This window comes from Bufo bufo, chromosome 3, assembly GCF_905171765.1.
Source record: "Bufo bufo chromosome 3, aBufBuf1.1, whole genome shotgun sequence".
Taxonomy (NCBI): domain Eukaryota; kingdom Metazoa; phylum Chordata; class Amphibia; order Anura; family Bufonidae; genus Bufo; species Bufo bufo.
Window position 1 is genome coordinate 101,374,090 of NC_053391.1, and position 18,344 is coordinate 101,392,433.

General features: G+C 46.1%; 1 protein-coding gene across 2 annotated transcripts in view; it reads right to left on the reverse strand.

Annotated features, from left to right (window-relative positions):
- Nucleotides 1-18,344, reverse strand: part of PHF12 (PHD finger protein 12) — a 40,310-nt gene that overhangs the window by 17,622 nt on the left and 4,344 nt on the right. For both annotated transcript variants that reach the window (XM_040423413.1, XM_040423414.1), the window contains exons 3-9: nucleotides 7,818-7,890; nucleotides 4,543-4,927; nucleotides 4,280-4,400; nucleotides 2,668-2,800; nucleotides 2,244-2,408; nucleotides 1,873-2,031; nucleotides 764-1,511 (exon numbers count right to left, since the gene is read on the reverse strand). In XM_040423413.1, coding sequence (XP_040279347.1) covers nucleotides 764-1,511; nucleotides 1,873-2,031; nucleotides 2,244-2,408; nucleotides 2,668-2,800; nucleotides 4,280-4,400; nucleotides 4,543-4,927; nucleotides 7,818-7,890 — 1,784 coding nt within the window. The remainder of the gene's footprint in view (nucleotides 1-763; nucleotides 1,512-1,872; nucleotides 2,032-2,243; nucleotides 2,409-2,667; nucleotides 2,801-4,279; nucleotides 4,401-4,542; nucleotides 4,928-7,817; nucleotides 7,891-18,344) is intronic.

An 18,344-nucleotide genomic window follows, 5' to 3' on the forward strand; every position in this document is an offset into this window, starting at 1 on the left:
TCTAAAGGCTTTATCTCTAGCTGTATAGCAGCATCAAAGAAGATTTACCTCATATCTCTAGCTGCTATACAGGCTGAGGTACAGCCATAAGTAGCAAAGCTGTATAAGATACGTCCTTGGCTACTAAAGAGCTGCCCTGTGAGGTCATATAAGATACATCTTAGGGAAAGGGTTAAAGCCTTTCATGTATATTGTGTTGCTTCATTATTTAAATAACTTCCTCCAGTCGGATATCGCTGGTTCTGACTGATAACTGAGGATCCGAGCAGTGTAAATGTTCATAGTGTATAGAAAAGGTGCACAGAAGATCCTGGTGCTCAGGGCATGAACCATATACGATGCAGTAACATCTACACCAAGATCACAAACTGCTTCTGAAACCCTGCCTGAATATTAGGCACCTGCAACGTCGTAAGGCAGAGATGCTCAACCTGCAGCCCTCCAGCTGTTGCAGAAGTAAAACTCCCAGCATGCCCTAATAGCTGGAGACTGCCCAGGCATGCTGGGAGTTGTAGTTTTGCAACAGCTGGAGGGTCGCAGGTTGGGCATCTCTGTCCTAAGGCACTTCTAGGAACCGAGAAGACAAGAGCTATTCCAGTAATATGTGATGGCAGAATTCTCAAACTGGAATTGGCAGAGGAGTTGTCAGATGCCAATGACATTGTGGCAGGCAGTTTGCCTGCTTCACATTATGATTGACCCAATAATACCCTAAGCAAACTCTGATTTCAATATCATTAAATAAGAGAAGCCAATGACTTACCTGTGGGAGGAGCTGCTACACAGAGCCTGGATGCACCAGACGCTGCAGAGGTAAGATCACCCCCAGCCGCCTGTGGAGGCGTAAGTGCCCGGGTGCCAGAGAGCGGTGACCCAACAGGTCTGGAATCAGGTTGACTGAGTGAAGGAGTAGCTTGCGTTTGGGTATGCTTCCATGACAAAGTGCTAGCAAGCTCCGTACTGGTGCAAGAATTAGGAGGTGTAAGAGTAGGACCTGAAAGCCTCTGGGTGCAATGTGCAGCTCCTGTCGTGCCTTCTGCTTTCACTACATGATTTGGGAGAACAACTGTTGTGGGAGGAGTGCCTGACCGAGGCCTTGCTGGTCTCTGAGAAAGTACAGAAACACCAGGACTAGCTCCAGATAGTCTTTGATGGTCACGTAACTGTTCCGTGTGGCTTGGGCTAACATTACAAGTATGAGGTCCGTTTGATTTGGACTCCGAAACAGCAGGTCCATTGGAAGTACCACCACTGGTTGACAGATGTGGTTTCACCACGTAAGTAGTATCGTCTTCCAACGTTGTAGATTGGCTCCTCGGAGACAGTTCTAAAGATGGAGATAACTGGGGCTTGCCGTCAGCGTGCTGGTGAGAGTTGGACAAGGAACCATCAGGCGATATGACTGGTTTCACATCCAACGAGTCAACGTCCTCTGATCCCCAGGCTGGCATCTGCTTAGCAGATAAGTATTTCAATATGCTGCACTGAAGTGCAACCACACTACGGAGCCACTAAAGATTCAAAACAAAACCCAAAACATTCGGATTAAAACTAGGAATGCATCTCCCATCGGTTATCTAGGGGTTACACGATTAGATATATAATGGAAGATGATGGCATTTGTGGCTCTAGCAGGGCACCTTTCAGACAGTAGATATTTTTGCCAAAAGAAATCAGACTCAAATTAAATATGAAACAAAAAGGTGTCCTTTCAAATTAACCATGTCTAGCCTAAAATTTATGAAAGAAATGCTCCTAGTACACAGTCTATACTCCATGTAGCACAGAACATCCCTTTTTATTTTAGATCTGGTGGTAGGTACAAAAGGAAGAAGGTGAAAGTGCTGGGGATGAGAACGTTCGCCTACTAACCTCTTGTTGCTCTGTTTGGTTAGCCAAGTGCTCAGAGTGAAGCAGGTGCTTTTGGGAGTCTTCAGGTACACCGTTGCAAATCAGCTCCCCATCACGTATCCCTGCAGGAGGCAGTAACGGTGGAGGTGACTGATATTGGGCCTTGATAGCTTCAGGAACCTGATGAGGAGCAAGTAGAAAAATTACAACGCTCAACGCTTTGCAAACTATATTGAGAATAGCAATGGCTTTGGATGCCCACTAGTGGTGGAAAGTGTAAAAATAGTTTATAGCAATTACGAGCAAGCCAAAACATGCTATTCAATTCTGAAAACCACTTGGTGCACTTTCTACGGATTCTCTCTTCCACAAATGCTTCAAGTCGTACGCACCTTGACTGTGTTTTTCCTGGCTGAAGGCAGCTGCCTGCGGTTTGGGGGATGTATTTTATGGATGCGGCTCAGAAAGTCCAGCTTTACCGCATGCTGAGAAATGCTATCCTGGAAGCGGTCAAACACCTGGCACCGATTACTCAGGGTCATATTCTTCTGGTTCAGCTGGAAGACATAGAAATGACATTTAAGATTAAAATGCTTGCGATTCTTGACAAAAATCTGAAAGGCAACTATTAAAAAAGATTTTTTAGCCAAAGATCGTTCCATGGCCTTATTGATAATTTATACGACACATGAACTGCAATTTCTTAGCTATCCAGTATACAAGGGGTTAACGGACAAATACTTTCGCTGGCACATCTGTGCGACCATTCTAGAAAGCGTAAATCAGCATCTGTGACCAACAATGAGAGTGACTCACCACAACGTGCTCAATATGGTTGGGACACATCCAGCGGCCGGTTGGCATGGCAGTAAGAGGAGGGTCTAAGCAGTCCATATGAAACAAGAGAGGGCAGTAATCACACTGAATTAAAGGTGCCACGCGGCAGCTCCTAGCAGGCAAATGACAGAAACAAATCAGCTCTGGCAGTCGGCGGCAATTAAAATAACAGACATTTAGAGCTAGATGGAGAACATGCCTCTTACATTATGCAGATTTTTTTCATGGATACATACAGAATAGGTGAAGGGAAAACAAAACAAAAAAGATGGCGCAGGGCACTACATAAGTTTGGCGCATCATCTGGCCTGCCATGTGACAGGCTCAGTGTGCGGCTTTGCTATGTGCACGAGACCTTGCCCTTAAAAATGCTTACAAACAGGGGCAATAAGAGCCTGATCACAACATTAGAGCCTTGCCCAACGCATGTCACTATGCAGACATACATCACCTCTTGACTTCCATTATCAGAAATGAGTCAGTAAGGCTACTTTCACACTTGCGGCAGAGTGATCCGGCAAGCAGTTCCATCGCCGGAACTGCCTGCCGGATCTGTCTTTCCGGTGTCATCCGGCAAAACAGATCTGGCATTTTTTTTTACCTTTTTCTCGGATACGGCATTTTGAATACCGGATACGGCACTAATACATTCCTATGGGAAAAAAAATGCCGGCATTCAGGCAAGTCTTCAGTTTTCTTACACCGGAGATAAAACCGTAGCATGCTCTGGTTTTCTCTTTTGCCTGATCAGTCAAAATGACTGAACTGAAGACATCCTGATGCATCCTGAACGGATTACTCTCCATTCAGAATGTATGGGGATATGCCTGATCAGTTCTTTTCCGGCATTGAGCCCTTTTGACGGAACTCTGTGCCGGAAAAGATAAACGCTAGTGTGAAAGTACCCTTACACTTCTCTATACAGGTATAAAAAACAAACACTAAACATCAGATACCGGACACACGCATATATAGAACCATACTGACATATCCGTGGTATATTCCGAATGTAGGGTCACATTGCGATGTGAACAGGGAATAAGGGCTCATGCATACGAACGTGGTTTGGTTCCGCATCCGAGCCGCATTTTTTGCAGCTCGCATGCGGACCCATTCACTTCAATGGGGCTGTAAAAAAATAAAAAGGACAGCTGTACGCATCAATTGCTCTGTTCCAAAGCACCCTGCAAAAAAACTAATAAAAAATATGGGAACATGTCCTATTTTTGGCAGTTTTGCAGCCAAGAATAGGCATTTCTATAAAGGGCTGCCTGTTGCGCAAATTGTGGAACGCACAAAGGAGGCATCTGTTTTGCAGATCAGCAATTTACGGATAGCAAAACTGCCACGTTCGTGTCCATGAGCCCTAACAGTGAGGAACAGAAACAGACGTAGGGCTATAATGCGATGTGAACAGGGCCAATAGAAACTGACAGCTCAAAGACCATTTCTGTGCAATAAAGATGGATATCACTGATCAAAGTAGTAATTTCTACGCGTAAACACATAAAAAAAAGAAAAGGATGTATACACGGCTATCGTCACTGTGCATTAGAAGGCGCGTTCTACCGAGACCAGTTATAATTCATACCGGCTACAAGTGAAGCAGACTTTGACTGGTAAAGGTACCAAGCCGTTGTGATCCAACTCGTGCTGTGCTTTCTTAACATTTTTCCCCGTCATTTCTTCTTTTCTCCGACGTTTGCTGGTGCCTGCACAACAAAAGGAAGCGCACTGCACATTACAAAACTAAATCCGCACGGTGAAGCAACAGTACAGTGAAAAGCAAGCAAATGATCCAAAAATATACAGGGAAATGGGGATATTATACCAACTCATAGAAACGAGACTGACCTGGAAGTGCTGTGGTGCAGGTAAGTTCATTAGGAAGCTGAAACTGGGTGGGATTGCGCTCCATGGCTGCTGCGATAAGTAACTGAAATGGTCTCTTGAGTTGAGAATGAGTGTACTCCGACTCCACAGAAGGATCTTCATCCACATCGATCATGTCCTCATCCATATCATTTTGTTCCGAGGTGGGCGTATCTGTGCTGGCACTGGATGTTGGTGTGCCGGGGCGGCTTACCCTTCTCTCTAATATCCGGGCTTGGGCGAGGGCTCGAAAGCTGCCAGCAGCTCTTTCAGAATAATCCATGTCACTAGTGGGTGACACAGTCCTTCTCCCATATCTGTCAAACAACCCATTGACTTGTCCAAGCTCCTTCTTCCGCTCACGTTTCTGCAAAGACAAATCCAGGTACTTAGGTTAACTGTGTGAGATGTCACAGGGACAGAGCAAAGGGTCTGAGACCTAGGGAGTCAGGGTGCGGAGACCGAGGAGATAGACAGGTTTAGCAAGGGTAAGACCCTCAAAAACAAACAATAAGACAGCCCGGGTGGGCCTGGACAGAAACACTGAATGGTAACAGTATCAGATGGCATATAAAAGGAATCCTCTCACCCATCCGAAGCTGTAGAAGTTGATAGTCGAGTCACTTTTAATAAGGCGGGCTTCCATACAGTGGACTGAGATACCATTCAGAGATGGTGCCGATTGACCTTGGCGTGGAAAGGAGTCGGGAGCAGAGAGTCCCTAAATCACCCTGACAAGGGGCAGGGACAAAATCTACCTACCTATTTATACGAGGTACTTGCCCTGCAAGGGGCAACCCCATCCAAATACCTTTCCCTATTCCCCGGGCGGTATCCCTAGTACACCCTACTGGAGGTAAACTCCCGACGCGCCACGTTTCGTTCCACATGAACTCATCAGTGGAGATGTACATAAATGATGGCAAGCAAAAGGAAAAGCTTGCATTAGAAAGAGGGGTAAATAACACAAGGTTTGGCAGTAGTTGGAGCTTACATATAAAAAAACAAAACAAAACAAAAAAAAAAAAACACAAGTAACCTGTACGCAGGCACACCAGTGGGTGAAGCCTGCTTGAGTCCAGGTGCGACCCAGTATATGGTATCAATATAAACGGCAGGCTGACAGCCGTTTAGTTGGATACGGTCAGCGCAATTCACTGAAACAAAAGAATGCACATATGGCTCAAACATCTGGCTTGCGGCCATCTTGTGGACAAAAATGGGTACTACAGAATGTTCACACCAGATACACATCTTTCACAATACTATATATCCTGGGTCGCACCTGGACTCAAGCAGGCATGAGTTCGTGTGGAACGAAACGTGATGGGTAGGGAGATTTGGTCCCTGCCCCTTGTCAGGGTGATTTAGGGACTCTCTGCTCCCGACTCCTATCCACGAGGTCAATCGTTGGCACCATCTCTGAATGGTATCTCAGTCCACTGTATGGAAGGCCGCCTTATTGAAAGTGACTCTACTATCAACTTCTACAGCTTCTGATGGGTGAGGGCGTTCCTTTTATATGCCATCTGATACTGTTACCATTCAGTGTTTGTCTGTCCAGGCCCACCCGGGCTGTCTTATTGTTTGTTTTTGAGGGTCTTACCCTGGCTAGCGCTTCTCACTTTTATATATGTTTATTAAATGTTAAGTTTTACCCCCTTTGTCCCCTAGGGGGATCAGTACATTTTTCTATTTCACTTTGGGAGTAATCATTGTATGCTTGGCCCTTCAGTTTACGGACCAGTGTGTAAATAGGCCGTTCTCCTCGTTCTAGTGTCAGAATGCCGAGACCTCCCCCACTGATTAAAACATTATAGCTCACTAGGACATATCAAAAGTTATTTTTAAAAGGGGGTAAACCCCAAGAATCCACCTGAAGTAAAGAACAGGTAAGTACAACCTTGACAGATCCCATGCTGCTGCTATGATTCTCCCAGCTGAACTGTATTTACCCGGCTGCAACAGGGCATCAGATGAGGGCAGTGATTGGCTGCAGAGGTCACGTGTTGTTGCTGTAACGTCACGGCTGCAGCTAGGTAAACAGAGTCCGGCTGGGGAGCGGCAGCGTGGGACCTGTCCGGTAAATACTTCCTGTTTTGTTTCTTCAGCTGGATCCCGGTGGTTGTCAAATTTCTTTCTGAAACAGGACAATCCCTTTAAAAGTACAGGCAGACATTAAATACAGGGGTGAAAAACCTAGCAGGCTGCATACATGATCAGGGGTCAGACACAACTGATACCCAACAATCTTTTTATTTAGCGGTAATGCTAGAAGAGAAAGCCTAGTGAATACGAAATTCTGCAGAATCACTGGGTACTAAGGGGGTCATTTATTATACTGAAATACGCCTATTTTAGGCAAATTTCAGGCACAGATGGCAGCGCAATGGTTAGTTGCACCGCTATCTGCAAATAATCCCCGCTCACGCCAGTTCTAAAATTGTGAGTGTGGCGTGGACGGGGAAGGGCCGACAGGCTGGTCTCACTCACCATTTTCTAAGCCTGTTTTAGGTGTAGAAAATGGTCTACAAATGTAAGACAGCAAGGAAGTTGTCTTCCATTTAGAACGGTCGCTGCATGCGCAGAAATTATGGAGAGGTCGGCTCCTCTTTATAACTTCAGCAGATCCTCCGCCAGCTATGGGGCTTTATTAAGACCGGTGTCTAAACCGCCAGTCTTAATAAATGTGCCCCTAAGGGTTTTCCAGGACGGTTAATGGATTTTCCTTATAAATCGGTCATCAATACCTGATCTGCAGGGTTCCAACTCCCAGCACCCCCGGACACTCAGCCTTTTTCAATAGTTCCGGTATCAGAAATAGGCGCTGGAACTACACAGCTCCATCCGCTAGTAAATAGGAGCAGTAACAAGCTCTGCCCCCACAATGTGTAGTTCCACCGCTTGAGCGACTGAAAAACAGCTGATTGTTAGGGGTTGCTGGAGTCAGACCCCCGCAGATCAGATATTAATGACCTATCCTAAGGATAGGGCATCTATATGAAAGTCCTGGAATACCCCATAAATACCTAAAATTTCTTGCCAGAACACTAGACGTCCTAAGAAATGCGGAAGGAAAACAGCTCAATGTTTGCTAGACTAGACATGGGCGTGCAGCCAATGCTGGTGAATTAGTAGGGCTGCATGCCCGCCAGTCTCTGAAACCCTCTTTGTCCGGGCCTCTCCAAACTAGGAAGGAAACCTTGATGTGAAAGCCCCCACCTGCTGCAAGCTTATCACTACATAAAGCACAATACCTTCCTGCGGATGGTGCAGCGATGACACATCCACTCTCCAGGGGGCAGCATCTCCTCACTCAGGGGAGGATTGCTGAAAGAAAGCAGACAAGAGGGAAGACGTAAGTAACCTTATAAACAGGCCACACTGCGCACTCATACCGGATCATACAGCCAATTGTGTATTAGCAATTTCTACTGAAAAATGTTAAAAATAAAATAAAATAAAGAGTTTTAGGAATAATACTCTGAATTAGAAAACACCGACATGAAAGCACATGGATGCTTACTGGTCTTATCTGCCTGTGACACCGCTCTGCAGACGCCATTAGTCCATGCCACATTAATGGTGAAGCCACAGAACCGGCCACATCTATTCGCCTGCTCGTCGCTCTACCCCAGTGGGCTGGACCCCATGCCACCCTCATATTAGAGTGTACAAGGATCACTGTACTTAAATATATGGCCTTTTATTCAGACCCAGGGAACACCAGCATGACAGCAGTGGACAAGTTACTGTCTGCTAGCAGGAGCCAGGGGACCAGAACCAGCAGAGCCTATACAGCGCCGTACACGGTGTAGTGGCCATGCTGGGGTACTGCAGCTCAGCCCCGATTCATCAACAAAGTCCTGGAAAAGCACTTGAAAGGAAATGTGTCACCAAAAAATGTATCAGCCAGTTAAAACGAGATGGCAACACAATCTTTTTTCTAATCAGTTTTTATTTTCTGGTTACAATTTTTTTTTTAATTCTATTTCCTGAACATGATTATGGGGTCGGCCATCTTGCCTGAGCCCTGAGCTGTTCTTAACAGCATTTAGAAAACACTAAAAGGAGGACCTTTTACCGCTCCTGACATGCCTGTTTTAATAGCTTCATGTATTCCCCATGTAATAATTCTGGAGCATCTGTTCTTATGGTTCTGTGTTGTGCCATTCCTTTATTATTCCTACTAGAAGTTATGAGTGAATTGCTAGCAGTCTGCAGCAAGGGTACAGAGGGGTGGTAACAAGTTGGGGGGGGGGGGATCCCTGCACAGTAACTGGATATAGTGAGACTGTGCAGGTACCCCCCCCAACTGGTTCCCCCCCCCCCCCCCCCTGTACCCTGACTGCAGACTGCTAGCAATTCATTCTTAACTTCTAGTAGGAATAATAAAGAAACGGCACATCATAGAGCCATAAGAATAGAGGCTCCAGAATTGTTATTACATGGGGAATGCATGAAGCTACTAAAACAGGTATGTCAGGAGAGGCGACAGCTCCTCTTTTTTGCTTTACAGCAGGCCCCATGGGCCATAGACAATAGTTAGGAGGGGGCCTATTGACTTCTATGGGAGAGTTCTCTAGGCATGCTCTGTGACCTGTGCAGAAGTCAGGAGGGAGTAGGCCAGCTGTGATATCACCTATTGTGAATGGTGTCTTATCTATACACAGAGGTGATGATATTACAGGCAGGATTAGAATGACAGATAAGCAGGTAACTGTCATAATGTGATCTGTACAGACCAAGAAGTGGCTTGTAGTATTAGGCTTAGTGGCCAGTGCGAAAAACTGCAGGATTTTATTGGTTTTGTTTAAATACAGATATTGACACTGAAAATATAAAAAAATAAAAATCTCTAAAATGTTAAACATAAAAACATGAACAAACAATAAGTCATTTTATGATGACACATTCCCTTTAAGTGAGGGCTGGACAAACCCCAGGAGGTAGGCAGCCAAACCGCCCAGAAATCTGCTGCTGGTGCCTAACATTTTGGATGGTGCGTCAATGTGTAGGTCACCTTTCTTTAACCCTTTATGGCACATTATGTTCTCTTTCATGACATTGTGTCAGCAGCCACAGGAAGCACCCACAATGCACGCCGGCAGTCACCCCTCAGACTGTGGGTGCCACACAAACAGAAGCATACAGAAGATACAGATGGGTAAAACTGAAGTCTCATTCTGCGGCTTTGACACTTGCATATAAAACATATGATGGCCGGCGTCATCCACAACGCACTTTACTTTAGAGATCATCATCATAATCCTGTAGACACCATAAAGGACCCAGGGGCGCAGGGTACAGGAGCACGGCTAGACTCTTTTGTATAACTCTATAACACCTAATGGATGGTTTACTTCAAAGCAGAATTTTGCTAAACAAAATTCTTTTTTTTTTTTTTTAAAACATGTCACATCTTAAAGGGGTTTTCTGGGATTTTAATATTGATGACCCATAGGCCATCATTATCTGTTCACTGGTAGGGGCACCCTGCACCCCCATCAGCACCTCCAGAAGTCCCATTCCCATTGAGGTGAATTGGACACAAGCCCAGTCCACGACACACAATGGACTGCATGGTTCTGGTGCCGACCTCTGGAGCTACTGCAGAATGGCTGATTGGCAGGTGTGTCGGGTGTCTGACCCCAGTCACCGATCTGGTATTGATGGTCTATCCTGAGGAGAGGACATCCATATCAAAATGCAGGAGACCAACCCCCCCTGCATACCACACTTCATTCCAAGAGAGTGGAGACACGAATCCTGCCGCGGAAACAAACACGTACATATCCCAAGTCCTAGGCAGGCTTTGGCCTGTGAGACATACCACCGGATCCAAAGAGGCAACGATGGCTGCCAACCCAAATGGCACGCACATAGTCACACCTTGGCCCGAACCCCTACATTTATCCCATCTACGTGACTGCACACTTCCACAAACACATCACTAGCGTTTTTCTTTCAAGTGGACGCAGAAGCTTCAAAAATTACAGGTTTTCATTTCCATGTGAAAAAACAAAAAGGTAAGTCCCCCATTCACACGATTGTATGAGCGAATCGACATCCGAAGTCAATTCGCAGAAAACTTCGTTAGAATACTGTATTAGAATGTATTGGCTCCAATGAGCAGACGTTATTACTTCCTTAAGTCTCGTGAGACTTCAGGTAATAACTTCAGAAATTAATTTCTATTGTAAAAAAAAAAAAAAAAATAAAAATAAAAAAAACAACAACTTTCACCAAACTCTGTTCCAATTTTCATCCGAAGTCGATTCGCTCAGCCCTATCCGCATGGTCTTTGCCATAGACAGCAGCAGGAAGAGAGAAGGGAGACGGTACATGCGCACGCTGTCTCCTCATACAGCTGAGCTGTGGGGTAGCCGAGTGTTAGACCCCCGCCGATCTGATATTGCTGACCTACCCTGAGGATAGGTCATCAACAGTAAAAGCCCAGACAATCCTGTTTAAACGCAAGACAATATAAATGTGGTATGGCTGTAAATCGTATTGACCTGGAGAATAAAGGTAATAATCCCTGTGGCAAGATTGCATCTTCTCCCAGTTCCACCACGCTCGGAATTTTAAAAGGCGCTGTTAGAAAGTACGTGTCCCGCAAAAAAAAAAACAAGGCCTAACATGGTTATGTGAAAGAAAAATAAAGTTCTGGCTTCGGGAAGGCAGGGAGTAAAAAGTGAAAACAGAAAATTGCAAGGTCCTGAAGGGGTTAAAACACACAGCACTTCAATTATTTGTGCCATTCTGCATCCTATGTATAGTTGTTTTCCCCACAGACTTCAATGGGGTTGGTAAAATAAACAGAAAATCTGCAAAAAAGAATTAAAAAATACGGTTGAGATAAATATGTGGATTTGGGTACAGATTTCGCACCTACACAACCCCTCAGATGTGGCCGAGATTGAACCATCTTAAAGTCTAAAATGGTTCTAAAGATGGACATTGTTTTTCACGGTTAATCTTCTGCAGGTTTCTTAGAAACCACATTTCGGAAAATATTACCAGCGAGCAAATACTCCAGTCCACACTGCCGCACATTCTTCCTGCAGCTGCCGCCACAGGCAGCTCTCCATGGCGCCCATTGAAATGTAACGCACTGCTGAAGAGAGTATACTGTTACTTAGCATCTTTTTGCTCTGGCTAATATAGAGGGTACTGAGCTGTAGATCCCCCTCTGCGAGGTCCCATGTCATTTGCTGCGTCTATGAATCGTGTTGGGGGATTGGAATGCGTCAAGTAGGGCATCCAAGGGTCTGCACTGAGAAGGTCCCACCACTAAAAACCATCTACTGGTAAATCTATTTCTGAACCCGGACATATCCCCATTTTCACCCAGGCAGCCCCCCTGATATAAGCATCGGAGCAGTTCATGCTCCGATGCTCTCCCTTGCCGTGCACTGAATCACACAGGGCAAAAGGCATTTTTTGAAGATCCAATAACGTACTGGGTAGGGATCGACCGATTATCGGTTTGGCCGATATTATCGGCCGATATTGAGGATTTTGAACGTTATCGGTATCGGCCTCTATTTTGCCGATATACCGATAACGTATGGGGAACACAGAACGCGCTGCTCTCAGCGCGTTCTGTGTTCCCTCCGCAGCACAGGGGAGAAGGAAGCAGTGTCTCCTCCCCCCTGTGATGCTGCTGCCGCCAATAGCAGGAGAGGAGACAAGAGGAGGGGAGGGGCTGTGGCCGCTGCGCCACCAATGAAGATAAGCCTTTCATTCATTCATATACAGGAGGCGGGAGCTGGCTGCAGAATCACATAGCCGGCTCCCGACCTCTATGAACGGCAGCTGCGGTCCGCGGTAGTTAACTCCTCAGGTGCCGCGGATCGCAGCCACCGCTCATAGAGGTCGGGAGCCGGCTATGTGATTCTGCAGCCAGCTCCCGCCTCCTGTATATGAATGAAAGACTCCTCTTCATTGGTGGCGCAGTGCGCCCCCCCCGAGCCCCCCAGTATTAATCATTGGTGGCGCAGTGCGCCCCCCACCCCAATGCCGGCCAATAGTAAAAACATTGGTGGCGCAGTGCGCCCCTCCCCCCCACCCAGTATTACTCATTGGTGGCAGTGGCCACAGGATCCCCTCTCCCCTGCTCCTCCGATCGGAGCCCCAGCAGTGTAAGCCTGGGGCTCCGATCGGTTACCATGGCAGCCAGGACGCTATTGAAGCCCTGGCTGCCATGATAAGCTCCATGCTGCTGTGTGCACAAAGCACAGAGCAGCAGGGACAGTGTGAGCTCCTATTCACTCTGATAGAGATCTATCAGGGGGAATAGGACAAGGGTTCTAGTCCCTAAGGGGGCTAAAAGTTAGTAAAAAAAAAAAAAATACAAAAATATTAAGTATAAATGAAAAAGATTTATAAAAAAAAAAAAATACACATTAACAATAAACCAAAATACACATTAACAATAAACATATTAAATTTTCAGCAGATTTGTGTATGAATTTTTTTTTTTTCTCAAAAATGAAAATTCCCAGAATATCGGTATAAATTATCGGCTATCGGCCTGAAAGTTCACAAATTATCGGTATCGGTATCGACCCTAAAAAATCAATATCGGTCGATCCCTAGTACTGGGCTCTCCATAGGGACTGCTAGGCGGAGGCTTCGGCCTAGCAGTGAGCCCGGCGACTTCACTGACACTAACGGGCGGGCTTTAGCACTGCCCTAGTCTGTAAAACGCCTAGGGCAGAGCTAAAGCCCGCCCATCAGAGCCGGGGATGTCACCGGGAACACTGCTGGGCGGAAGCCTCTGCCTAGCAGTGTGCCAATGTAAATAAAATAAAGCCCTTGCCCTGCGCGATACAGCACTGGGCAAGGGAAATCATTGGAGCATGAAATGCTCTAATGCTCATAACAGGGGGGGGGGCCGGAGGGGTTATTATGGGGAAATGTCCAGGTTCAGCTCTGTACCCAGACAACCCCTTTAAGGGCTCATGCACACGACGGTAAACGTTTTGCGGTCCGCAGATGTATATGGCCATGTGCATCCTGCATTTCCCCCTTCCGCAGGTCCTGCACTGTGGTACAAATACCTATTCTTGTCCGCAAAACAGACAATAGGACATATTAAAATTTTTTTTTTTTTTGAGGGTCCACGGAACAGATGCGCAGATCCGGACAGCACATGGTGCGTTTTCCACATCTTTTACGGCCCATTTAAATGAGTGGTCCACACCTAATCTGCAAAAAATTTGGATTGGATGTGCACCAAGTGAGCGGGAAATTATCGGGAAGGAATCTCTCCTTCACTATAGGCAAGAGATGCATTTGTATGTAGCATGTAAGGGGATGAGTGATGGCTATTGCCCAGTACAGTCTGCCGCTCAGAAGCAATGGTTTAGGTGTCCGCATCAACAATGAATTCACCTAAAGTACAAGCGTTTTGCTCATTCATTGGGCGATCGACAGCACCTTTCCCCAGGCCGTTCATAGTAACTTTAATTAACGATGATCGGCCTAGCAAATGTCCGGTGTGAATGAGACAGATGAGAAGGTCTCACTGGTGACCGATCGGAATGAAGGCTTTTGGCTGTGTTCATAGATTTCAGTGTATGGAAATCTGACAACAGTCTAAGCAAAGAGCCATTGATCCAAGCGAGAGGTTGTTTAGAGTTGTCAGAGCCGGAGATGGGCGACTGTTCAATATCCCAGCCAATGTGATCGGATCACAGGCATTTATTACACGTTGTGGGAATCCAGCAGATCATCTCCTTTCTACATAAGCTGATCTATGAAAAGTGCCGTCATATAGGTCACCGATGAGTGTCACCTAGCATGTCACCCCGGGTATCAGCCACACAGCCTCCCCTATGGTTGCCCTAAGGACAGGAAGCCTCTGCTCTCCTATAAAGCTCTAGAGCAGGAATAAGCCCTTATTATATAAGCATTGTGTCCCCGAGGAATGCGTTTGTCTACGGAGTCCACTCCCTGTGGTCTGTAGACAAGGAAACGGCATTAACACTTTACATACAAATGCTTCAAGCTCTACTGAGCACAGGGGAACATGGGCTTTACTTACTCAATGCCGTCTTTCAGAAAATCCTAAGCAAAAAAAAAAAAAAAAAAAAAAAAGAGCCAGTGTTTGCCATGTGCCCTTTCAGGACTCGGGTGGACAGAATAATTAATAATGGATCCAGCATCCACAATCCATTCAGTTAGAGGGATTTCTCATATGGGTGACACCATTACTAGAACTCCCCCGCTTTGCCTGCTGAAGAGTGAAGTGAGGATAGAACATGGTCGGAGATCGCGCTGCAGCAGGCCACTCCGGTGCTGTCCGCGAGGATTGGGTGGTGTCAGTACAGGGGAAAAACGCACCAATGTAGAAAAGCGAAGCCATCGTGCCTTCTTGGAGCTTGCTTTTCACGAGACAGTCTGAACCACAAGGGGGGTGACAGTAACTAAAGTTGCCCATACACACCAGATAAGTCATCAGTGGCCACCTTTAGAAAATTTTATGTGGCCAGCTGAAAATGAATGCTTTTAGTATTGTCGACCAAATTCATTCCTTTTTTTTTTTTTTTTTTTAATACGGATAGTGTCTGTGTGCATTCCGATTTTTGCGGAATGAAACAGCTGGTCCCTAATAGACCAGTCCTTTCCTGGTCAGTAATGCAATCAATAATAGGACATGTTCTATTTTTTTGCGGAACGGGTATGTGGAAATATGGAAACGAAATGCACATGGAGCAACTTCCTTTTTTTTGTGGACCCATTGAAATGAATGGTTCTGCATATGGTCCACAAAAAACAGAACGGAGACGGAAAGAAAATACATTTGTGTACATGGCCCTTACACTGGAGACTAAAGCCTATGGCCAGCTCTGTGACCTTGGCCTAAGGGTATGTTCAACACAGCAATTCTTTTTTTTGGCGGATTTTTCTGTGACTGTCTCATTTGATTGGGCCTTGAGGAAACCCATGCACACCCTGCAAAAATAAGCCCATTCATATATATGGAATGGATGATTAGGTTACAGAAATTTCAGCAACAAACCTGCTGCGTGTTCACATTCCCTTCGAGTACGGCCACACACAAGGCAGAACTTCTGCTGCAGGTTTGCCACACATTTCACCCAATGCACTGCAAATCGGCAAGCTGGGGATTTAAAATCCGCACCACAGGTCAAGTGACGCTGTGGATTGCTGCACAAGCTCAAAACTTTTTTTTCCCCCACCTGAAATAGACTGAGCTGCAGTACCAGACACAGCCACTAGGCTGACCATTCTTACTGTCTGGCTATATACAGACACAAAGATCTACAAGGAAGCAACTGTTCTGAAACCCAGAGCCAGAAAACATATAAATATCAAAATAAGGCTAGTTTCACATCTGCATTTTTGCAGTACAGTTTGGAGATCCGGCAGGGGATCTCAAAACCACAGCAAAACGCTTCCGTTCTAATACAACCGGCTGCAACCCTTCAGAATGAATCAGCTTATATTATACTGAAAATGAAGAAAGCGGATTCAGCACTCAAACCACTTAGTCAATGGGCGCATAATCCGTTTTGTTTCGTGTTTGTAAAAAAAAAAAAAAAAAAGGATCCGGCACTATTGGCTTACATGTTTTTTTTGGTGCTGGATACGGCATGTTCAGTTTCCCATGCCGCACAGCGATTGTGTGTCCGGCATGGGAACACATTCTGGTGCACTCCGTTCGGGTTTGTTCATTTTTGTCCCCATTGACCATGGATGGACACAAAACTGAAGCGTTGAGCTGCCGGATCTCAAAACCAGACAGCACAAGGCAGATGTGAAAGTAGCCTAAAGAGCCATGAGGGCGGTGGTTAAAAAACAAAACGCAACAGCCGGTACTCTTCTGGGTTGGCCAGTTTATATTACTAGCTGGTAACAGCACATGCACGCAGCTCGTAATAAGCTTTATAAAACTATCAGCACTGATGTCCGATGGTTTACCAAGACTGAGAACATGGCTGGCCCGCGGTCCTGTGAGTAAACAGGAATTGTTCATATTAAACTATCGGACATCAGTGCTGCTTGTTTAATAATGCTTCTTACGAGCCGCATACATGTAGTAATGTAAACTGGCCAGCCCCTTTAACAACTGCTCAGGGCAAGATGGCCGCCCTCAATCATGTTCAGGAAACAACAAAAAAAAAATCTGCGATCAGGAATTAAAAACAGGATGTGTGCTGCTATCGGAACTAAATTAGCAGAAAATAATTTCGGTGACACATTCCCTTTAACCATTGACCTATTTAGTTTACTATTACTAAATGCCTGGCTGGTCAAAGCTTTCCCCAGCAAAATCAGCTGTCTTCCTGGGGTCATAGGACTCGGTGTGTGATGTGACATGGGTACCATACCTCCAAGACCAAAGGGTTATTTGGAGAAGACAAAAAAAAGGGGGGTTATGTCACTTCCCATGGATTTGGCGGCCTGTGCGCGCCGCAGACAGTGGCCGCCATCACTGCACATGGTGAATGGCACAATATGCAGGGATTAAAGTGCATCAGTTCCAAGTCTGTATATTATACTCTGCTCTAATCATTGTATAATATAAGGTTGCGCTTTTGCTTATGGCAAGCGATTGCTGTCCGAAGAAGACGGATGAGCGTGCGCCCCTGTAGGCGTCCGTTTGCAAGGTACATTCACGGACAAGAACGGCGAATGCTGAGAGTTTCTCTGCGCGGACCAATGGGCCCAGTGAATTGCCATGGGCTACGCAGGTGGGTGCAGATGGAAGAGACTGCCTCAATCGGCTCAGGCTATGTCAGGGATCGGCATCCATTTGTTTTGGAACTACGACTCCCAGAATCCGCCTTTTACGTCTATAGGAGATACAGGAACAGCTAAGTGTGCATTCTGGGAGTTGTAGTTTCACAGCAGTTGAAGTGATAAAGGTTGCTGATCCCTGGTCTAGGCAATTACAGCTGGGACTACAGAATGGCTCATTTCTCCTCCAGTGAAACACTGTAGCAAACTATCAGCACAGGACAGAAATTGGTGCTGATGATTTATTTAGCAGAGGATCTCTAGGAGACGTGCGGCAAACCTTCAGCTGTGAATAGCATTAGGGCTGCAGGGGGTCAGACGGCCAAAGTGCCGCTAGAATCCCATCAGAAATGGATAACGCACGTGTGGTCTACAAATGAGAACCAAGAAGATCCCCTGACAACTGTGCCCCACAAATACCGCTCACTACAAGGCCTTAGGCCTCCTGCACATGGACATATCCGTTTTTGTGTTCCGCAAATTGCAGATCTATAAAACATGGATACCGGCCATGTGCGTGTCCTCCGCTAGAAATGCCTATCCTTGTCTGCAACATGGACAAGAATAGGACATGTTCTCTCTATTTTACAGGGCCGTGGAACAGACATACAGATGTGGATGGAGTGCTGTCCGCGTCTTTTGTGAACCCATTGAAATAAATGGGTTCCACATCCGACCCTCAAAGAAGGTGGATCAGATGCGGACCAAAACTAGACGTGTGCCTTGGAGTATGTTCACACGTAAATACAAACTGCAGTGGAAACCCCAGGAGAAATGCAAGGCTGCCCCTCAGATTTCTGCTGCAGATTGTCACGTCATCATTAACTAAAGCCTGTACTACACAGCGCAACGTGGCAGACCATGGGGAGCGCTACCTCCCGGCAATCTCCTGCTCGCTAGCAGAGGAGAGCGATCTCTCCACAGCACAGGGAGGAGCAATCGTTATATGCCATTGCTCGTCCCCATGCTGTATAATGGTTTGCCCGCAGCAGATTGTTATTGGACACCAC